At 42.8% G+C, this 23,626-nt stretch overlaps 1 protein-coding gene across 1 annotated transcript; it reads right to left on the minus strand.

Moving 5' to 3' along the window:
• Positions 1–3,281: 3,281 nt before the first annotated feature.
• On the minus strand, positions 3,282–23,102 carry STX6 (syntaxin 6). Its single transcript, XM_067535222.1, has 8 exons — positions 22,786–23,102; positions 22,028–22,197; positions 21,256–21,350; positions 19,129–19,191; positions 16,944–17,066; positions 14,080–14,186; positions 12,637–12,731; positions 3,282–9,829 (listed from the first exon to the last, which is right to left on the minus strand). The coding sequence occupies exons 1-8, from the start codon at positions 22,818–22,820 to the stop codon at positions 9,753–9,755; spliced, it is 765 nt and encodes a 254-aa protein (XP_067391323.1). The 5' UTR covers positions 22,821–23,102; the 3' UTR covers positions 3,282–9,752.
• Positions 23,103–23,626: the final 524 nt, after the last annotated feature.

The raw sequence follows: 23,626 nt of genomic DNA on the forward strand, positions 1-23,626 counted from the left end.
GCCCCACTTGGCAAAAACCTTGCTGCAATTTCAGAGAAGGTCAACTGGATCCAACTGGCAGAAAATAACTTCCCCACTATTTAAATTTCAGGCTGTTTGGCAATTGGTCATTTGGATTGTGATGCTGGTGACATGGTCTGATCTGCCCATGGGACTGTAACATCCCCAGTGCAAAGTGTGTACCAGGCTTATACTTGGAGGTACCATCATCTCCTGGGACTCACGCAAGGAAAGTGGAGGTAAAACAATCTACCGGTCGGCCAAGCAATTTGCAGCAATGATTAGGCACAAACTCTGCAGGCAGAATCTCCCCATCCATAAGGCCTTGTGGAAGTGTTCAACTTGTTAAAATTACAAACTGGTTTGACAAAGGGAAAGATGATTCAGGGGGATAAGTAATAGGAAACAGAGCATTTCTCCTGGTGGTGGCTTGTGGAAATGCAAATTAGCTTAGAAGCTACACAAAGCTGTAGCCATTCACTGATAGTGTGGTGACCTATGTGAGACGAATGGGAGGGCTTACTGCCTGTGTTGGCCAGATCTCCACGGCATAGAAGCTATTGGTACTAGCTCCTTTGGTAGCATTCCCAGCACAAACCACAGGCTTTTGCACATGGAGACTGAACTATTCTGTCAGACCTCGAAGTGGGCACTCCATGTCAGCGCAGAGGTCCTGCGTAGGAAGGCTTCTCTCTATTTATCCAGGTGCTTGTATGGTCCCTGCACCTGCATTGCTTCTGCCAGTGCTGCGTCTGTTGTGTGAAAGGAGGATTCCAGTTGTCAGGGGCAGCAAAGTGGCACTTTTCACAGGCAACTAATTCACATATTAAAAATACTAGCCGCCACTGTCAAAATTGCCCATCAGCTGCGCTTGTTGTGACAGGGCCATTTCATCCAAGTTCCTGCCTACTTGATCCAAATAATCAGTGGGAACAGCTTCCCCAGCAGAGAGGGACAGGCACAAGCATCCTGGGACAGTGAAAGTGTCTTGTCAGCTCTTACATTCACAAACAGGAAATCCTAGGCCTAAGGGGATCTCCAGGAAGCACGTGCCATCCTCAGTACCCATGTCAGTGAAGCAAGAGATGCCTTCATTTTGCTGGTTACTCCAGTTCCCGGCTATGGCAGCCCCCACTCTTCACTGATGATGTAGCTACAATGGCAGATTGGAGCAGTGCTCAAGCACTGGGAATCTGGAAGGCAAAGGGCGAGCAGGTCCAGGAAGGGAGCGTCCATGTCCTTGGCATGACTGGTAGTGGGGGAGACTGGCTGGTGGAAGGGCATTTGCCAGATTTAGGGCTGTGGCAACCACTTGGGGTATGTCTACTCTGCACTAAAATACCCACAGCTGGTCTGTGTCAGCTGACTGGGGCTGGAGCCCAGGCTCTGGCATCCTGTGTGGGTGGAGGGTCCCAGAGCCTGGACTCCACCGAGCCCAGCCCAGATGTCTACACTGCAATTTTACAGCCCTGCAGCCTGAGACTGAGTCAGCTGTGGGTGTTTTAATGCAGCATAGACATAGCCTTGGTTTCTGTCCCTGTGGTTTGGCAATAGCACAGGGAAAGGGCAAGCATTACCCCTACTCTCTGGCTCCTGCTGCTTAATTCAGGGTCGCTCACTAATAAGATCATAGTCATCCAGGATCTACTCATGGCAGAGCCACTTGCTCGTGCATCTACTAGCAGGACCTTGTGGACTGGCTCAACTGGCCCTGCTAGGATAGGTTCAGCTTTGTCTAATTGTTTATTTGGGCTGATTAGCTGCCATCAAGAGGCACTATCGTGATTGGTAAAATAAATGCACTGTTTTCAATTGTCTAGTTTTTGTGGTGGAAATGCTGGTGAAGAGCAGAAAGGTTGTCTTGTGGAAAGGGTTCTCCATGTACGGGCAGACATCCTATTGTTGGCATTCATATACTTCAATGTCTATGAGGGGTAGCCCTGTTAGTCTGTATACAGCATCTGACAAAGTGGGTTGCAGCCCACGCAAGCTTATGCCTGCAGAAATTAAATTTGTTAGTCTTTAAACTTCTACAGGACTCTCATTTTTTCAATGTCTATGTGCTTGGACACTTCTCCATCTCCTGTGTTGGGAGGGGGTGTTGATGACTTAAACTTTTCATCGATGCAGGTTGTGTCAATTACAGTTAGGGATTTTTACAGCAATGCCATCACCTCTTCCTTTAAGGAGCAAGAGCACAGATGAAAGCGACTCCTGTGCTCTAAACAGACCAAGGTAATACACCAACAATGGCTGTGTGCTTGCCACCCATTTCCTCTTTGGGAATGTTTTCTGGGGTGGCCTAAACTGCCAAACCATTCATCCAAACAGATAAAAAAAATAGATGAGACAGGTAGGTGTTCAGTGAATCTCCACTTTAATACTGTAGAATGATGAAGGATCCTTTGCATAATCATAACATGATTCCAACAGCAGAAGTAAACAATCGTCGTTATTTCAGGGAAACACCATTTCCTTATATGGTTGCTGTAGCTCATCATTTAAAATGTTTCTCACAGGCTTCACACTATCGCCCAGTGTCCTTACTCTCCAACAGCTACTACAAGCTGTGACTTACCACATTTTGTTTCGTGGGAACAGTTGCCATGGTTTATCACACTGTATTCCACAGGAACAAACTGCTGTCAATCTTCCCTGAATATTTCAGGAAAAACGGACAGCAGGATCTCCCACCCAGGCACAGACCAGCTACTTTCTTGTGCTGCTGCATTGCAGCTTGTGGCTCATGAGTGCTAAACATGTATACACAGGGTAAAGCGTCACCCAGAAGAGACAGCTGTACATTTTCCAGGACTAACTGTCTCCCACTTCACTGCTCTCCCCTTGACTCTTGACCCTTAGTGGCCACTGCTTTCTAGAACATAAGGGGAAACTGCTTTTTCCCTGATTGTATCTATTTAAATGACTTTTCTACATAATGTAATCACTAACTTTACTCCCCATTAAAGATCAGTTCACAATTTCACACTAAAACATTTGATTTTTTTGCACAGCCAAACCATTACGTCTCCTTTTCCTTCTGCGTCTCATGGATGGCTACTGGGAACTTGAGTCAGGATTTTCTGGTGCAGAACCCCATTGCTAGCAACCACCAGCACATCAGAGCTCGCAACAATCACTTCAACACCAAGCAAGTATTCCACATCTGTTTTTCCATTCATGCCTGTGTTGCTCCCAAGGCTACAAGCAGATAATTCATTATTTAATTGTACCACATTCAGAACTGTGGTACCTTATTCACTTTTTCCATTTAGATGAAAAGGTATGTGGATGCCAAATTAGCATCGGTCCCCTCCAGGCTTAGAGGGCACAACTCTAGGAGTGGGTAAATCAGTTCCCAGCCAATCAACTCACTAACATGTAGTGCCAGATTAGTGTAACAGTTCCACTGTCACCTAAAATAATCAATGGAATAGCAGCAGAGGGTTGGTAATTGACTACTGCAACCTTTGTTCCCACACTAAGGACAATAAGAGGGAAAGAGTAAAGGAAAGGAACTTCTGCCTTTTGGTAAGAGCTTTTTATAAAATCCCCAGCGAGGCACTGCCCTTATCAGCATCAGCATGGAGAGCAGCCAGTGCATCCAAACGGAACAAGCAGCTGCCGCACCCTGTGGCAGCATTAGCATAGGACATGGCTGCTAGTGCTTCGTGCTGCATTTAAACACTGAAACAATGGCACAGTGTTTCGGATGGATGGGAGGATGACTGTTAGGAAAAACATAGCCGTGGGTGGGCAGCTGATGGTTTGCTGTGATGTGTACTGCACTGCACCAGCTGTATCTGAGGCTGTGAGGGGAAGGGAAGCAGTAAGAAGGGATTTCTCAAATCTTAATCCACCTAGCATGTTAGAGGGGTGGACTTGCTTGTGCTAAGGAGGTATTGTGGAAGATGAGTTCATTTTCTGAATATAAAGCTATAGGAGTTTTTCCATAGTGCTGTGGAAAAATCCAAACGTTTGGTCCTTCAGCATCATGATTAGTGCACCTAGCCATTGTCCAGTGAGATATTAGACATCCTGAACTGTACTTGCCAGGCCTATCCACCGTACACCTTAGGGTTTTTACTGTACCATGATTCCATAGGAATCCTGAGGATGAAGGAGGGATTAGGCTGTGCTCCTGTTGGAGGGAAATGAGAAAGCTGATGGTAATCTCAATCTATGCTTATTGATAGACAACCTATCATATTTTTGAGGTTACTCCATTGCTGTGGCTCTAGGACTCTTCCGGGGTTAGCACTACCTATAACAATGTAGGTAGCACTCGCCTTGACTGATGTGGTCAAACCTCTATTAGACTATTCCTACTTAACATACACAAGGACATAGGAGCTGAAAATGTTTTACTATATGCCTTAATTTGACTGACACAAGGACTTGCGGTGCTGTGGGAGAAGCCTTTGAGTTAGAACAGTCTCCAATCCAAACTGACACTTCTAGCAAAACATCTTTCTAGGGCTGAAATGATCCATCAACCCTCTGTACCTAGTCTAGTGTTTCTTCACTAACTGAAAAGTGTTTTGTGCTCCTATCGCTCCTGGCATGAATCAGAAAGACAACTACAAAGTGGCCCCTTCACTCAACCACTTTTTGCTTTTACATCAGAAAAATCAATTCTTGGCTTCCCTGTTTTTGCTGGAGATTGCTAGTGGGAGATGCTTGAGACAGTTTAAGCCATAGCTCCACCCCTTTTTTTTAAAACTTGAGGGGTGCAGCTAAAGTTTCAGCATTGTGCAAGGGTATTTCTGTAGTAAACAGGGAAGATCTGCTAATCCTGAAGTAAAGATGAACAGAGTTCCTGTACAGTTATATGGCTGTAGGCTGCAACAGGCCACACCCCATGCTATTCTTCTCTTTATAAAGTAAGCTGCAACATAGTCACAATAAACTAGTGCATTAAGGCAGCAGTTCCCAAAGCATGTTTGCTATATGCAGCTCTTTTCAATGGAATTTAAAGTTTAGATGATAGCATAAATATCTAATACTGCTGGACAGTCAGTGGAGTGTAGGTCTCTCGGCACTTTGTGAGGTTGCTATCTCAATAATTACATGGAACTAATGTTCCATATCGTCATGGAGGGGGGGGGGGGGGGAAGGAAGGAATGATGGAACCTCATCCACCATCCCGTTACCAACCAACTGCAACAAAACCCACTGGGCTTCCAGATAACGCACATTTGTACATTTCAAGTACTGTGATATACACCTCCCAAACCCACTTAGAGTGGGATGCACACAGCATTACAGAGTACAGATCTGCATTTAACTCACTGCACTTGTGGGCTACTCGTCTCAGATGCACTAGTAGTTCCTTTACAAACCTGGACACAGAGAGGGAGTGAGGGGCTGGGAGGGGTTAATAAGGTCATGGGAAGTACAGTCCATCCCTGCCCTGCCCGTAAGAGAAGGGAACAAGTTGCTCTGCTTATAAACAGCATTACTAAAAGGCAATTTTTGGCAGCCTGCCACTAACCTGAAAAAAGGAAACTAGCAGATGAACAGATACCAGTTACAGCAGTGATTGACCACATCCCCCTTCACAGTGTTCAGAATCTTATGATTATGGTGATACTTAGGCAAGGCTACCAAGTGTCCCACTTCCCAGCTCATAAATGGGTACACCCCAGCTAAAACCAAAGTGCGTAAGAACTCCCTGCTCTGATTGCAGACTGTAAATCGAGGTGTTGTGAAAAGTTTAAGACTCAGAGCACAGTAGCCACCTCAATATTACACTATGGAGCACAACATAATGAAGTGTCACTGTCCCAAAGTTAAAAAATATAAAATTGGACATGGTGGTCTAGTTCCTCTTTGGAGGCAAGTTCAGTTACAACACACCCAGCATCTTAACAGCTCTTCTGAATGGAGGAGGAAGAGCAACTTTTACAGTATGAAAATAATGCACAGCTAGCCTCTTAGATCCCACAGTCATTAAGATCTTTCACAGTGCTCAGCCATATGGGTTGGTCAAAAACCTCTCTGAGGCCAACTAGCTCCACCCTGGCATTAAGAAGTCTAACTACAGCTAGCTCTCCGCAACCTCTTCATTACAGCTTAGTGGGGGGCCCTATAAATGTTCCAACTGCCCAGACTTGACACAGCGAGATCAAAACCTCACATTGTTAATTTGATCCAAATCCTGTAGAGATCTTTCTCAGAGCTCAGCAAGGGCTGTATTGTGGTTAATGCTGCGGATGGCGCAGCTGTCTGTATTATGTTCACAGAAGCAGGCTCTAGCTTCCCAAGCTTTAGAGACAGTCTGAACTTTCATATATGTTATGCCTGACTCTCTCTCTCTACCTGTATTTTTCACATCTAACAAGGATTATAAACAAAAACAAAAACAAAAACCCACCATTTAAGTATTTCTAGTAGCTGGATTCATTTGGTGATGCCACAGTCCATTATTTATGACATACTTAAATGAAAGGGCAACAGGAGCAGGCAGATTTACAAGGCGAATAGGACTGAAGACACTGAATTTGGTAGCTAGCAGCACCATCTAGACAGACATACTTAAGCCCAGCAATTTAATAGGCTTCTGGTAACGTTATAGTCTAAAATTTCTTTAAGTGTAGGAACAGTTCTGTACAACTCCTTTAATTCAGAAGAATTCTTGGAGAACACCCAACATACCATATGGTAATGTAAGTGGGGAACTGAGTGTGCAATTACCTGTGAAAAGATGTCCCTATTCCCACATTCTACAATGAACAACTAGCTGAGCCCTACACTGAAATTACAGTAACAGGAAATTAAACAGAATTAGAAGTGGAGAGTTTTCCTTCCCCTACTGAATTCAAATGGCTCCTCTGGTTTTAATAAGTAGGCTCAACTTTTCTGATGGAAGTGCCTAACATTAGTCATTTCACAGGATGCTGTTCCAAATATAAAACGAACATATTATCCAGTGACAAGACAGCAGCAGTGGGTGCACATTCCCCAAACTCCTTGTAACAGCAACACTGGAGTGCCAAGCCTTGAAAGGTACAGTATCAGGTCCACACAGCTTCCTATTAAAACTAATGGGAGATATGTAGTTAGCTTCCTGGATCTCCAACAGAAAAGTTACTCTTGAAGAGATATTCAATGCAAATATGATTATAATGGACCACGTCTACTTAGCTTCCAATATGCACAGTAAATTCATCACAAATCCTAGCGGAAGCAGAGCATGTATTTAACACACTGCACTGCTAAATTTCACTTATCTGTGACAAACTAAATCAAGGAATGTCTCAGGGCTTGTCTACAGTTTAAAAGTGGGTTAAGCTAAACAGCAACAAGGCACTTTTGTTCCAAAATAAGGACCCACACACGGAGTTACTTAGGAACAGCTACTGTTTGAAATATACCTTAAGCTGTATTAACTTTCTAGTGTAGACAAACCCTTAGTTAAAGGTGATCTCCAAGATTTTTTTTTTTAAATATAAAAGGCCTGTATAGCAAATGCTCCCCGAAATAGAGATAAGGGTACATTAAACAAATGCATGTCCCATTTAGGGGTGAAAGACTGTCATCCAAAAGTTAGGGGGCAGTTCTTCCTATTCTTGCAAGAGTTTAAAGGCATATAGTATACCCTTACTTTCTATGTGTTACAACTTAAGTGTTTGTGTACAAATTCAATTTTCTTTACATAGGTGGATTATTGTAATTTAGTCTGAGAGCCAGAATATTGCCATGCAGAAGAATGTTTAGTTAAAATTAAAGTCTGTGTTTAAGAAAGAAATATCTCATTAAAGCTGAAATCTCACTTTAAGGGTATCCTGAGGAAAGAAACCATTAAAAGGACTTGTATGTGAGCAGCATGCAGTTTTAGCTCTCAAGACTTGCTGGGTAGGGGCACTAATTAACTCCCAATTTTTGGCCTGGATAAAGACAATCTTTTTGAAAAGCCTGGTTGCCTTAAACTTTTCTAAATTATTCTGACTGAGGGGCATGAGGAGAAATTTTAAAAGCCACCCCAATTTTTCTTTAATCAGTTTTGCAATATAAAGTAGCTATTTGGATTTATTTGTCCCCAACCACATGCTGCCAGGTGAGCCCTTCTAGACCAAGTTTTGGTACTGACAGCTTTTAGTAACACTTTTAAATAAAACAGCAACTCATTAAGTAATTTCCAATTCACTGTAATGTGACAAAACTAGGCTTAAATAACACTGTGGTGAAACAAAACTGAAGTGCCAGGCAATTAAAAGGTAACATGGGGATTGGGGAAATAACAACGAATTAGTGTCTCTCCCTTAACTTTGCATTTTCTGGCTTTTGGGTTTGTCACAAACACTGGTTCAGGAAAAATTAAGACACCCTATTTTTACGTGTGTGTTAGTATGCATTGAGGGTACATGCTCTGTGCCACATTCTACCCTGTGCATGTATAATTAGTCAATGGGTGTGACATCTTCAAGGAGAGAATATGGCCCTAATCATTAATATTAAAAATCTTTTAAGTTTATTTATCAAAATATTGTGTTGTTTTAAAACTGACAAATCAGCTGCCAAACGGAAACAGCGATCAAACAGAGGCAGTTATTCAGTTACACAACAGCACAAAAGCATCATTCAATGGGCTTGTATAACCAAGGAGACTTAAAGAGCTTTAGAAAAAGCTTCCCCTCAGCCTAAAGTCTGTGTGTCAACTTTCAGCACAGTAAAACAAGTTAAAGCGCTGGAGTTTAAAACTGCAGCTGCCTCAGGCAGGGTAGCACAGTATTTTTATAGTTCACAAATATACAGTATGTAAGATTCTGCAGAGAAGTCCTGTAAGTTTGTTTTGCTCATGATTCTTTCTAGCATGTCCAAGCTACCTACTTCACTGTGTGAAGTCAGATCGACACTGCTGTCAGGAGACCAGTCTAGCACACAGTGCCAGTAGCCTGACTGCAACAGTCCCCACCTGTTAGGTAGAGACTTAGGTTCACATTAGATTTCATGTCAGCAGTTATGAGCCATGGCTCCCTTTTTATTAATACCATAGTGTTCTAGATCTTGCTGCTCCCAACAGTATTTTCAAAAGCAGAATGTGCATGCACCCTTGGTAAAAGCAATCTTTACCTCTGTGCATCTGTCTTTTATGCCCCTGCACTGGAGTGAAGATAGCTAGAGTATGAATTAATGCATTTACTGACATCCATGCTACTTCTCCTGGGCCTTCTTTCCTTCCTAGTGACCAACTTTTATTAACTTGGAAGTGCTGCACAGTTGGCTGGTGATGAGCTTCCAGTAGTCAATGAAACACTGTCCCAAGGAACCATTATTCTCTCTCTAAATCTGATGAGAGGCATTTGACAAGGGGAAAGGGGAGTAAATGGCAGCTTAGGCTGTTTCCGGGCTTCATATGGTTCATACCTGTAATGTATGGAAATACTAACAGTGGTAAACGCCTTCTGAACTGCCTTTTCCCTTCTAGGTCTAAATCTAGGCCACTCCATGCAGGATGGTGGGAAGGAAGAAGTCCTATTGTCCACACAGAAGTATGTCTCAGGTATGGAAGAATTTGGGATCACATCAGTCCTCCATTTTTCGCTTTGGCAAGTTGATGAGGCTTAGAATCAGACAATGAAGCAGTTGCAAGAATCATGCCACAGGAGTCAGTCCACAGAAGAACAGTAAGGTCCAGATGTAAGTTTTCATGACAGAAATCTCTGTGGTGGAAGGAAACGGTAACTAAGTTTCATTTCCCCATTTTTTTTCGAGTGGGGCGGCACCCTAGTCCAAGGGAGGTTATTCCATCACAGCACAAAAAACAGGATAAGCACCACCAGTAAAATAACAAAGAGAATGATGATTGCACACCACTGACGTCGATCTGGAAGAAAAAGGAAACATTAGTTTTCTACTTCCATGGCAAAGGGAAGAGGAAGAAAGCTTCCCCCATTGTACTACTGAGGTCCTAATTTAAGCCAGAAAGAAGCTGTAAGAAAGGAAGGTCTGATGGAAGCCTTTTTAACTAGATCTACATGAGGAACAATTCAGCCAGACACTCCTTAGGAAAATCCCAGCAACCAGATTTCTCCTCAGACGTATTAATACATCTGGAAACAAAGGTGCATCAACAGTATGTTACTCAGCATAGCTGTCTTGAAAGCTCCCATGCTTGTAAGCACTTTGCATCATATATAGCGATGTTGTGCCTGGTATTGCTTCTTGAAGATTTTACTTAAGAGCTCCCCTCGCCACCACCAAAGACTTTTTGGATGTTGGAAATATCAGCAAGAGAATGGCCACCAGTAGGAATGTAAGGCTAACATTTAAAGGTATGTTATGTAGCAAAAATTAAACCTGCACTGCTCATTTAAAAGGTGCCAAAAGGAGCTTGGTTTCTCTATTTCCACCTACCCCTGTCAAAAGACAGCTCCCCCTGGGCCTTACAAATATCTGGTCTTAACTTCCATCTTTGTTGTGGGCTTCAGCAAGACCCTGAGAAGATCTGGATGGTGACCACACAGTTTGAAACTAGAAATGCAGCTGAATGGAGGGAGAAGAGTGGAGTCCTAGAAGTGCAGTGTGTCGAAGCAGTGGAAATTAGTCTGGAGGTACTCTACTTCTCGTTAGAGCAGGTCCCAGGAAAGGTTTGTGTTATGCAATGCACTTTTAAAGGATGCAGGCATGACTCTCTCACCTCCCTGCTGGTGGCTCCCCCCAGGCCATATCTGCATTGGTAGGGCTAGTCCCATACTTCGCCAGTAGTGCAATTCCACAAGTAGTAACAATGGTGGAAGCTGTAATGCGGACAGAGCTGTTCGTATCCCTCATCTAACCATGCTCCCACAATAGCTTCCATTGTTCCGACAGCTAGCAGAGCTACACCAGTGGAGAAGCACAGGCCCCAACTTTGCCAGAACTGGCTCCGTGGTTTGGGATGCAGGTACAAATGGAAACTCGAGCCTCAGCCATCTTTTTCGAAAGTGTCAGTTTTTCACAATAGGTGTAGGAAATTTAAGTTTATTTTCTGATTATTAAACCAGTATCTGGGGGGAACCTTGAAGTGAGTGGTCTGCCAGCTATCCGTGCTGCCAAGTGACATGTCACTTCAGCTGTATGTTCAAATGCTGCATTAATCCGTTTGATTTCAGATACAGTTTGTATAAGGCAGGAAGCACTTCTCACCATGTGAATCTGTGATGCTTATTGCCCATGGACAGTGACCCACGGAACATTAATTTTGAAAGGTTACCAAGTGGTAACCAACCTTTCAATAGATCTCCAAAGCAGCAGTCAGAGAACTAACTGGACGAACTGAATCTGGCAGATTGATAGTACCTGTCTTCTATCTGACCCGTTAATGTACCCCTTGCCTCTAGAGATACATGAAGCAACCGTGAAAGAGGAGATAATACATATAGGAAGACTATTAAAGCACACATTCAATGTTTATAAATGAAAACAACTCTGGGGAGTAACACTTCCTGGAAGTCAGAAGGCAACCTACACAACCATACTTCCTGTTATTACCCTTGGCATGCTGCCAGCTCTGGGACCCACTCTCAGGGTTCAAGTAGAACATTATAGGGTTTTTTTGTGGGTTACCTCTGCCCAGGCACTATCTGTCCTCCTCCTGTTAATGGAAAGGAGCTCTTCATCTGACAGTGTTCCAGTGTAAAGCTAAGAGTTAAACTAAGCTTATTCTTGGAGTCTTTATTCTGAACATTGAGGCACAGGAAAGGAGCTGGAGCATGAAATGCACAAGATGATTAATTCAGAAGATTTCTCATATCCATCTCCTATTGCATTTTAGAGAAACTAATCTCATGTCTTTCAGGTCTCAGGTGAGAATCTCAGCAGCTGGATGCATTAGCTCAACATCAGCTTCAGGCATTCAAGACAGATGAGTGGTTAGTGATTTTGCAAATGTTGAGGAGTCAGTTGCTACAGCGATAGTTTTGAGGTTTTTTGGCAACCAATCCGATAAGCTACTGGAAACCTTCAATAATCTCTCCCTCCTCTCACATGCTATAGAATTAAGCTATTTGCTTTGGCACCTTTGGGATTTACTATCCACAGCCTTTGGGTGGCAGAGGGTGGTTTCCAAGCCTGGAGTGAAGACTCAAGCTGGATTCTATTTCATTCACAAAAAAAACTCAAAGCCAAACCCAGGGCGGGGGAGTACCTTGTGGGCAGCTATTGCCTGGACTATTTGCAGCAGGGAAAAGACACCTACTCACATAGGGTTTAACTAAAGTTATCTAGCTTGCTTCATACTTAAGCATCCTCCAAGCCTGTAGGGAACCTACAGTAAAACTGGAAAGTGGAATGAGGCAAAAGCTATTACTGTTGTAGTTCCAAGGTATGTTCTGACCATGCAGGTAGCATAAGTGATAGAAAAAATCCTCAGGTGAAAAAGGGTTGAGGAACAGGCTAAAGACAGGACAGTCCCAGCATGAACTATAAATTTCCAGGCTCTTAACTCCAGTATCATAAGATTACTTTTCCCTGAGCTGTTTATACACTGAACTGCTTCATCTGTCTTTCTATACTCTCAAAACCCATACTATTTAAGAGACAAAATAGACACTAGCTCCAGCTCCAGGAGATAATACAGGACATTCCAGACCTCAGACCAATGTAGCTTTCATTCCCTGGTTTAGAAGTTAGATCCCATTTTCCGCCACCTACCACTGGTCATATGGGACACTTTTGCAAGTTTCTTCATAACATTATCGAGCCGTGACTGAGTGCTGTCTAACTCATGAGAGAAGTCATCCAACATCCTGAGGACAAAGGAGAGGGGAGCTGTGTCAGGTAAACAAACTAAGCAACTTATCCAATGTAAGGATTAGCTAGTGATGTGTCTCAGGGACTTCACTACACTAACACACAAGACTGTCACACACCTCAACAAATAACCCAACCTCACTGACAAAGTACAAACACACATTTTAGGGTCTTTTTTTTAAATAGTGTCAAAGCAAAAAATTGTTCAAGCAGCAGTTTTACTGTGGTGGTAAATGAGAATTCATTTGAACTAATTAAGTGCCTTCCCTGGTGTGTGAAGTCACTATGTAAACCAGTTCTGGTGATCTCTACAAGGTGAGCAACCCCAACAAACATACATGTTAAGAAAAACATTTGATCAAAATTAGCAAAACATGTTTAAATTTAAAACCATTTAATGTCCAAAATGTCATTTATTGTTAAACGCTTTGTAGCTTAAGCAGCGTGCTTAACGTAAATGTATCATGAGATAATGGGATTTGGAATGGCTGTTCGGTTTTCTACCATTTTGGTTTAAAATGCTGTAGGAAAGTTACTAAGGCAGTTTCATTACTATCAAAAATCCACTGAGACGGAAGTACATCCAGGATAAACTTATCACTTATTCTTGAACAGGTGAGATTTTAAAGCTTCCTTGACCAGTCACTTTGCTTTTTAAAGAATTAAGTTTCTTCTTTCCCAGTCTCCCACCATTTTCCATTGTTTGCTGTGTACTCACAAACTTGAAAATATTTTTCCCTACTCCATTTGTTCTGTTCTTTACTTTTGCTTTCACTTTTATTTTAATAGAACACAAGCCAACATTGCTTTGCCTTGTTTACTAGAATGAAGTTACCAGTGATATCATGACAGTTCTGGAAAGATTGTGTTAATTTGTGTTCTCTGAACTGCCTTTGCAGTGGCACAGAAACATACTGAGTTACACATAAAAGATTGAAGTTTCTCAGAAACAATTAAACATCCCAATTCAAAACTTGAAGGACTTGCTCTTTCCCCCAGGGAGCTTTTAGGTATGAATCACTTGTCTTAGTTTTACTGCAACTGAAACTGCCATCTAAAATTCTAGATATACTATTTGATTAGAGGATATACACTTGGAAAGAAGAAATCTAATTTATATGTAATGTATGGATGAAAACTGCTGATTTGACTGAATAGCATTTGGGATCTCCTCTGTCACGAGCTGGACTGGCTATTCCAAAGCCAACATCTGCCAATAATATACAGCTCTTGTCCTTTCTGTTCACAGGAGCACAAATAGTTACATTTTAGTGTTCTCACTAGCCCTTCCCCATGTCTTATTCCTGAGAATTCCTATAGCTTGGTTTGTTTCTCAGCACTCACACTGCTTGTTCCTCCAGTTCCCCACCAATGCGCTGGGACATGTTCTTCAGTACCCCAATGCTGCCAGAGACCAGCTCCAATTGCTCATCCTGCTGCTCCACAATCAACTGGGACCGGAGAGAAGGGAAACAAGCAATTAAAATCCTACATACATTTGCAACAGTGCTCTGACAGATGACTGCTGCCTTGCCAATTTAGACAAGCAGAGTTTAGAAATAGGCTTGAACTTCAAGGGACTAGTCCTGTAATTCAAAGGAATACTTAGTGTTGTTCAACACTGAAGAATGACTGTAAAAGCAGAACATGGAGGTTACATACTTGTCCCAGTAACTTCTTATCAAGTGTTCACGTGACAAGTAAAATGGAATTTTTCCCTACCAGCCTTGCAAATTTAACGAGGGCTTAGAATCAAGCTGGATTCTTGCCATCTTCCGTATCACCTGTAGAATGGTTCTGTAGGCTACTGTAGGTCTGATGTGATATTTGTGCAATACCATTACATTTAACGGGTGGAAGAGACTGGAACTTGGTAGCAATTCTGATGATGCATATAATGGAACAGAATAGAGATAGCTGGGGTGGCTCTGCAATGCTAAGAATTAACGTAAGTACAAAGCTAGTCACTACAATGACCGAATCAGGGATGGCATGGTATTTATCAAAGATGGTTTTTAACTGCCGGGCAACACTAGTTAGTCCCAGTTTAAGACATTTTCTTTTTTAAAAACTTTCATTAAGGCACACATTACACTTCATTTTAATTACATGTTCAAGTTGTGGTTACCTAAGGCAGTAGATTTAGGGCTTTACAAATAAAAAAAACTGCAGTGAGTAATGTAATTATACTACTCAACATTGGAATGTCTGTATACAGCGTGATTTGGTATTTTCTCAAGGAAATTATGTAACAGGGTGGCCAAGGTGTGGCTTGTGGAGTCCCCTATACTCCCCCTCCCATTTTCTGCCTACCAGACTGGGGTGAGAGGATTCTGCTCAGAAAGTTTGGCCACCCTGTTATATAATATTGAAAGCTGAAATGACTCAAAACAATAGATTATATGAAAATGACAATACCGCAGAGTTGTAGACTTGAAGCACTAAGCAATCAGAAGCAGGCAGAGTTAGACAACCAGTCAAGGTCCATCTAGTCAGGCAGCATTCTGTAGCAGCAGACCAACTTTGATGTGGATAGACAGCGCCTGTTCCTCAGTACTGAGTGCATGCATCGTGAGTTTGAAAAGATTTGTTCTATGTTTGCTGAACTTGTGGGACACAGATGCAACTATTTTTCCCCTTTTAAACTGGGTTTAAGCCAGTATTTCCCAGCATCCTATCCTAAACTAATTTTTTCTGGGAAATTGCCAAGCCTGCTCTGAATACACAAGAGAGAGTAGTTGAGTAAGACTATACCATTTTACATCGGTGCACTTTTAGTGCATAACACATTTTATGGCTCTAATTATAACTGCTCTTTCCAGGGTCAGTATGTAGTTGGGATTATTTATTCACTGGAAGAGCTGAGACGTTTGCTTGTCAGGAGATGCTTTGTGGAGAACGTTCCCAGTACCCCATTCAGAAGAGGGTTATTTCTTCTAAGAACCTATGGTTGGGTGGGCAGCTACATACAAACGTAGTCAGTCTCCACACAATTCTCCAAATGAGCTTGCAACAGTCAAAATAAGCCACCCTACACTGGTTCCTCGCAGCTCTAGTGATTGATTTTTCTATTAAATCAAATGTATTGTCAAAAGCACAAAGGAGTAGGCTATAGCCCATAGAGCTAGCTTAGCATTTTATTTTACTTAGCAGTAACCACTCCATCACATTAGAAATGTATGCTGTTACATCCGTCTTGATTAGCCTATCATACTAGTTGTTTGGGCCCCCCCGTGGCTCCTCAGCTAATTCAAGGTTCTGGCCCTAATCTTTAATGCACTAAATGACAGTGCTCAGATAAGGTGATGAACGTAGCATAAATACTGAGAGGGGATGGGTCCTGCCTAACTCAGAGAATATGTCAGGTCAGTAGCGCCCACAGTGTCTCACCTGTTCTCAGGGGAGAAGCTGAAACTGTCCGTGCCCATGTTTGAATTCTCAGCAGCTAGGGCCAGTCTCAGTGGAGGGTCTCTGATAGCAAGTCTCCTCACTATAGGCGATCAGAATAAGCCTCAGCCAAGGTGTCTTTAGGGGAAAATTAAAAACCCCTCTCCTCTTTGCTTCCCCCTCCCCCACAAAAGTCTTAGTGCACCAGAAGATAAAAGCATACGTCAAAAGACAAGAGAGGCTAAGATCAGGGTTCATTACAGACAAATTTAATACAAGTTAGCATAATAACTAGCACACAGACTTAACTGTGAAGGGCCCATTTAGGGGTGGAAAAAACACATCTGTTTTTCTTTGAGAGAAAAAGAAAAGTCATTGCAGCAGTATCAATGGGAATATTTAATGCATCAGCCCTAAATGAACCTTTATGCAAGATGCATTTAAAAACCCAGTCATTCTTTGACTTGGAATGGAGAAATCTGGAAAAATCCAGTATTCTCCCCATCCCCTTTTGTTCCTACTCTTCACACAGTATTCCATCAGCATGTGGTAGCTTCCAGATGGTTATACATTTTAGTTGCCTTCCACACAGGCCTAGACATCCAAACCCTAAATGTTAAGGTTTGTGTCTCAAACCACATTAAGCACATCAGTCAATATTTAAGTGCCTATAACAGGTTTTAGGCAGCCAAGGCTGAAAAAAAAAAAAGGGCCCTCATTGGACGGAGTACAGAAGATGGCTATTACTCCCAGTACCACCATCTCCTTGCACTCCAATTAGCAAGAGATCCATGTGCACTATCGTGCAGGAAATACTGTACCTGCTGCTGAGCCTGCTGCTCCTCAATGAAGTGTGAATTGGCTAACTGCAGCTCTCGATCCAAACGGCCATATTTATCTGATCCAGAGCTCCAACTCTGACCTCCACTTTCCCCCAATAGTGCCTGTATATATATATAAACACACACACACAGACAGGATAATTTAATCAGTAAGACACTTTAATATATGGTCATGTCTCCTCACCCCTAAAACCAATTTCCAAGTGGAAGCAGGAAAGAAGACCAAGGAGTACCCTATATAACTCAACTCAGAGAATATACAACAGGCCATTTTCCTTCCATCTCTATCCCTGTTCCAGCAGCACAGTGCTAGAGGTGTTGGCCCTTTAACATTAGAATGGATGGAATGCTGGGATCAAAAGGTTCTGTAATTGCTGCAATAGGGCAGCTGGAGAGAAGAAACAAATACAAAGAAAAGTGCAGCAACAGGAGTTGGACCCACTTGGTGAGGAGAGAGAAGAGACCAGGCACTGAAAGAAGGTTAATAGGAGGCAGGTAAAGCGTGAGCATGGAACAAGGTCACAGGGGGGATGTGTGGAAACGGGACAAGCAGTTAGCTAACAGAATAAACACTGTCCCCAAAAAGGTTAAGTTGCTGGTTCTTTCCAGTGACTATGAAATTAGTTCTGGATAGTCCTTCCTTGTTCAGGGGGTGGCAAGTACCAATCCTAATGTTATTTAACATGGGAAGAGAGTGCAGGGTGCCACTACAATTTCTGGGACAGAGGATTCCAGATCTTTCAACCTCAGTTAATTAGCTACTGCAAGCTAATGTTTTCTCAGTCATATAGGGAGAAGAAAAAACAGGAAACGAAATATCACTAGCATGGAAAGTAAATAAATAAAAGCCACTTTAGACTTCAGCTGCCATTCAGAATTGAGTGAACTAAGTGAACTTGCAACCATATAACTATTTTCCAGATGGCTAAAACTATTTCTAGTAAGCATTTAGGTGAACTCAGTTATACCATGACGCTAATGTGTCAGCAGAGACATGCTACCAGTCACTGCTTCCTTCAGACTAAAAAGGGAGTGGGGGAAGAAAGGAACTCCAAAAACAAACTGCCGAATTCAGCAGCTTCCTTCGGGGATTGTCACTGCTAGGATTGGGCTATATTGTTCTCTCTCAGCTGCATTATTACTCCTGGCAAGATCCAGATACACAGTAAGTAGGGCAATGAAACAAGAAGTCTAAAGGCTTTCAGGGTGAGCATAAGTGACTATACTTTAAATGTTGACCAAGAAGTTGTATTAACATAAAACAATCAAAGATCAGGCCTGCCTTCTCCTTGCCAGCCTGTCTGAAAGTTTGATTTATTTGACACTGATGAAAAATCAGATGTATCTGCTGTATTAAGTGATTTATGCATGCAGACACTTCAGCAGAAGCAACTCTGGAGGTCACTCTGCAATTACTTAACTCTCTCCTGTCACGGTAAGTCATGTCTACTTACATTACAAGCAGAGACAAGTTGATAACCACATTCCTTATACAAACTCTTACCTGACTCTTCTTATAATGAGGCTTTGCTATGTTTACATATTCAAATAGACATTGCTAAGCACAGGATTAGAAGCCACATGTAACAGTTACACTCCTAGATCAGAGATTCACCATGGGATATGGGGGGGAGGGGGAAATAAATCAATTACTGAACCTCTCCCTGCTCAGATTCCCCCTCTTACAAATGGGGAAATTTCCCTCCCTCCTAGAAGCCATGCAAGACTGGCTGATGTATAAGCAGTTTGAGACAAAAAACACTGAGTGGTAACTTATTAGCTTGTGTGAAAGATTTGGAAAGCACCCAGAGCAAACTGTGCCTGCTGGAACAAGTGTTCTCACCAGTTACAAACCCCAAAAAGATCACAGGTCAGCAAAATGGACCTTTTCCAGTGTAAGAAAGGTATTGTTTAAAAATATAGCTTCTGCTGGCAACAGGATAACAAGATGCATGCTGGCAGTGAGGTGTTTAAACAGGCATTTACTTTGCTAAATAGTAATGTACTCTACTTTAAAGTACATGAGCCCCTTAGATGAAAGTACACTGACTTGCTAACATGTAGCTTATGTCCACAACTACTATACTTGAAATACTAGGGGTTATCAATCATCTCAAAGGAGTCTTGTATCCACTTTAGCAGGCAATCTGCTACTGGTTCTCACCTGCCTGTTTTTTCTTTCAGCCAAAGCCTGCACAGATGAGTTTGACATCTGATCCTTCATTTCCTGTTTATTCAAGAAAAAGGTATATGTTTGATAAAATAATAACTTATTTAAAATTTAAACTGGCATAATTACACATACTTAGCAAGTTTTATGGAGGACCAGAAAGCCCTTTACTTACAAACATGTGCTTTTTAAAAAACATGGAAGAAGAAAGTACTATTACAATTCACAGTTGCATTAATGCTAGGGAAAATGCTAACGAAACCTAGAAACCCTTGTGGCAGAAAATTTTGAAAATGTTAGTTATTTACTACTGGTTTTGTTCCTCCCCATTCTCCACTCTGTAGCAATGCTGTGATTTGTGTAGCTGATTAAAAGAATATTCCATAAGTGGTGTGTATGAAGGACTTTGTTCTAGATGTTGGAAGTTAGGTCTCCTCCATCCCATCCCCGTCCCCGCAAGTGCCACTGGCCATAGTTTGACCTTGGACAACCATTTTGTGCCTGAATTTCTCCTCTATAAAATGGGTATCATTCTTTAAGTCACTATGCAAGTGCATGGAAATCTTCTTTAATCAATGGTTAAAGACCACTCTGAACTCCTTAGATGAATGTCACTATGATAGCAGATGACTTTGAAGTTTAGAAGTTACATTCAGAACAGTCTATACTGCAAGTGAGACCCCCTACTACCATGAATATATGAAAGTGAAGTAGTGACCAAATATGATACAACTAAAATAGATGATATTCTCATACAATGGCACAAATCACCAGAACACCCGCGGTATAAGCTATAGAGTCAACTATGTACATTAAAATGCCTAAGAATTACAACTAAGAAGCATTGCTCAAATATAAACCATGCTAGTGATTTGTGGGAACACTGTGAACTTGCCTGATCTACTCCCAAGATAAAAAACACCAAACTGTATAAATGCAGCCACATAAGCATGTGTCCATTACCTTGTCAGACAGTTTCAGGATTAATTCCCCAGAAAGCAGGTTTCTACTTTAGGAAGAATTGTAGCTAGACAATACTGCAAATAGGTGAAGAACTCAGTTCCCAATCAGAGCACAATCTGGTAGCTTGCTATGAATATCAACTAAGAATCTTGTCAGAATCATCAGAAATTAAGTTTTGGGTTAAAATATTAAGCAGTGAAGAAGAAAAACTTAAATCCAATTGGGAGAGAATTTCTTAACTAGAGTTTACGTATCAGATGTTAATGCTCTCTCAAACACTGAAGTTTCCCCTCTCCCTCAGTTACCTTCAGGTTGTTAAAATCCCTCCTACGTACATATGAATCTATCCTACTTATTCAGGTCCAACTCACCCCCAGCTGTTTCTTCACAATTATAATAGTCACTACTGCTCTCATTATAGTTAAGACTGCATTTCCATTCTATTGCTGTTTTCAGTTATTTAAAACTTTCTGAAAGTGATCTTTTAAATCAAAATTTTCCAGATGTATGTCTGCTTAAAGGTGAGCCTTTTAAAATCCAAGCAAGAACTAAACCACTGGTGAATAAAACCCTTCAATTCTCCCATAATAAACTAAAAATCAGTGACCTTTAACAGCTGTAATGCCAGAATAGTGAGGGTGGAAGTTGATGTCTGACATGTAAATAGCATGGCATGCCTTTGAACAGTTTAGTGAAAGTTGGTTTTGATTTGAGTCTTTGAAAGTTTGCACTTCAACTATGCACAGCATAATTATGATTTTTCTTTAACAGCATTCAAAGCTAGACTCATTTCCTCTCCTCCTCTTAGTGTAGTAAAGGCAGTTATGTTGATTCTTCATTTCCAGCTGCTTCTATAGGTGGCGCCAGACTCTTCATTGCAAAGAGGAGCCTGGAGACTTGTAGAAGCAGGTAGAAGTGAGGAGAGTCAGTAGCAGATTCCAACCAGCTTTTTGCAGACTTCAAGCGATTCACAGACCACATCTGGGGAACCCTTATCAGAGGGACTATGCTAGAAATAAGGATAGGGAGAGGTCAGGTGGTAATTTGGTATTTGACTGACACTGGAAACTAATCTCCAATATTTTGAAGTAGCCATGGGTTTTTATACACTATCATTGGAAATCCCCTACACAAACAATAAGCAGCCAAGTTCCTCACCCTGACCACCTGCCGTGTGCTTGTGATGAAGGTTTTTCTTATGCCCAGCTCTGTTGCATCAAGGTTGAATTTCCGAGGGTTTGCTTCCACAATGCGTAAATAAGTCAAGGAAAAATTTAACTGGTATTCCTCACGTGTGAAGATCTAGACATCCTGGCTGCCTGGAGCGGGCTCTCCAACAGCTATAATTCATAAGTTTAACTGGAACTTTCCAAAACTTTGATTAATAGTAAAGTACCAAATAGATTATGTTCCTATCACAACCACTTAAGGAAAAAAGCATGGAAGGAATACATTCTACGGGACATCTATCAGAATGAAGAGTCTCCCTCTCCCGTTTGAATATTTTGGTTCTCTGATCTGTACTGTGTAGCACTTTCAGAAGTTTGAACTTAAAATGGAAGAGGAAAAATAAAAAGATGATTTTGGAAGGAGGTTAGTCTAATGTAAGCTTGATTCCATGAAATAAGTTTATCCAACAGAAAGGGCTTTAGTGAACAGAGCATTTCATTTTAAACTGCATCTTATGGGAAGGAAAACATAAGGAACACTTTTGCCTGAAAGCACTCTATTATTGTTTGAAATTTAAGAGAAGTTGGGATACACCTGACTTTGCTGTCTAAACTGAACCATACATAGTGCAGTAACTACAATGAGAAATTTTTATTGTCGGTGATGAATATTTGAGACAGAACTGCTCTCTTGGCTAGCTATTATGTAGGTCTACATCTTATTTATCCAAAGGACTGCAATAGCTCTATAGGAAGGATATTAATAGTTTCATCCAAGTCTTCCAGGTCCCACTCAATGCTTCGGAGGTTATTCCTGAGTTCATTGGTGGTCCAGTCAACTTCTTCTCTTGTGGCTGTGGAGGGATCTTGCAAGAGCTCTGTCCATCTTTGGAACAGCCCCTGAGCAGTGTTTACTGCTTTTTGGACCTCACTGCAATTGAAAACAGAGGAAGGTAAAGGATGATTAGCATGTAAGGACTAGTCTAGATGGGGAAACTGACTAATCCATTATAGTAATGCCAGTCTTTTCTCCATGTAGACAAACCCTGTTGTCACTAATTTTCACTGTAAACCTACCCGCAACAATAATCACCAGACCTTCTTCCTCCAAACCCTCATTTCTTTTGAAAATGAAAGATTTGTCACATACAGTGGATGCTAAACAGTCAACATCTCATCCCCCCCACAATGTGATACAAATTACCACATTATGAAATTCTGTCACAGCAATCCCAATTACTGAGGAGAACCAAGAGTGTAACCAGCACAACTAGGACCCTTCCCCACTCACCTCCACCACCTTCTATCTTCTCCATTAACCTGCCTCTATCCACCCCACATCACCTCACCCCTGTTAATCATCCCTCTGTTAACCCTGCCCCCCTGCTAAGCCTGCCCTGCCCCCCTCCATTAACCCTGCCCTGCCCCCACTGCCCCCACCCCCTGCCATTAAGCCTGCCCTGCCCCGCCCCCACTGCCCCCACCCCCTCCATTAACCCAAGCCTGCCCCCGCACTCACCCTTTCACTACAAAGAAGGGGTCCTCCATAGACATGGCCGCCTGCACTTGCACTAGCACCACCTCGGCCGCTCGGGCTTCTGCAGCGCTGGGGGGCGCCTCGCTGTCCCGGCGGCGCGCGCTATAGGTTCTAGGTTCTAGCTTCTCCCCGGCTACCGCCCCAGGAGCCCGGGCCCGGCTGGTGTCTGTGAACGAGGCTCCAGCCGAGAGAGCGAGCGGCGATCCCCAATCCCCGGTGGGCCCCGCCCACTCCGTCGTCACGTGACGGAGGGATGAGCGAGCCCGTGGCTTCGTCGGCGTTTCCCCGAGGCGGGGCTTCCGCTGTCACGTGACAGGCGAGCGTTTTACTTCCTGTCCTCGCTCCTAGCAGGGAAGGGGGTCGGTGGGTGCTGCTGTCACGCGACGGGGGCGCGCCCCCTCCCCCACTGTGCCAGAAGTGAGGGGCGGGCCCGTAGTCCCGCGCACTCAGGCTGAGGGAAGCGTTAACGGTCGGGATCCTAAAGCCCCGCCCCCAGGGGATTATTGAGTAAAGTCAAATCGGGCTAAACTCTTGCCGCCCACTCAGGAGGGCAGAAAGGTGCCGCTTCCCAGCCCCCGCTTGTAGCCTAGCAACGCAACCTGAGCGCTGCTGCCTGAGTCTGCAGCGAGCCTGGTACGCAGGCTGAGGGGGTGAGCGGCTCCATGCACCTCAGTGGCGTGTGGGCACCGCCCCAGACACCAGTGCTTTTATCTAGGTTTGTGCACAGAGGAGGCCGGTTTGAAGAGGTGCTGCCAGCGTGCCCTGGCTTGTAGGCACTGTGCAGCTGAGGTTGCGCTTCCAAATGGTGTCTTCCGTGAAGCGC

This window comes from Emydura macquarii, unplaced genomic scaffold (assembly GCF_026122565.2).
Source record: "Emydura macquarii macquarii isolate MOO-44397 ecotype Brisbane River unplaced genomic scaffold, CSIRO-AGI_Emac_v2 contig_3477, whole genome shotgun sequence".
Lineage (NCBI taxonomy): Eukaryota > Metazoa > Chordata > Testudines > Chelidae > Emydura > Emydura macquarii.

What these genes read in the sequence shown, in the direction of transcription:
- STX6 (XM_067535222.1), bottom strand. Translation starts at nt 22,820, where the DNA reads ATGTCTATGGAGGACCCCTTCTTTGTAGTGAAAGG. An exon ending in CCCTTCTTTGTAGTGAAAGG is followed by an intron (nt 22,198 to 22,785) that starts GTGAGTGCGGGG and finishes TTTCAATTGCAG; the next exon opens with TGAGGTCCAAAAAGCAGTAA. An exon ending in CTGAAAGAAAAAACAGGCAG is followed by an intron (nt 17,067 to 19,128) that starts GTGAGAACCAGT and finishes ATATATATACAG; the next exon opens with GCACTATTGGGGGAAAGTGG.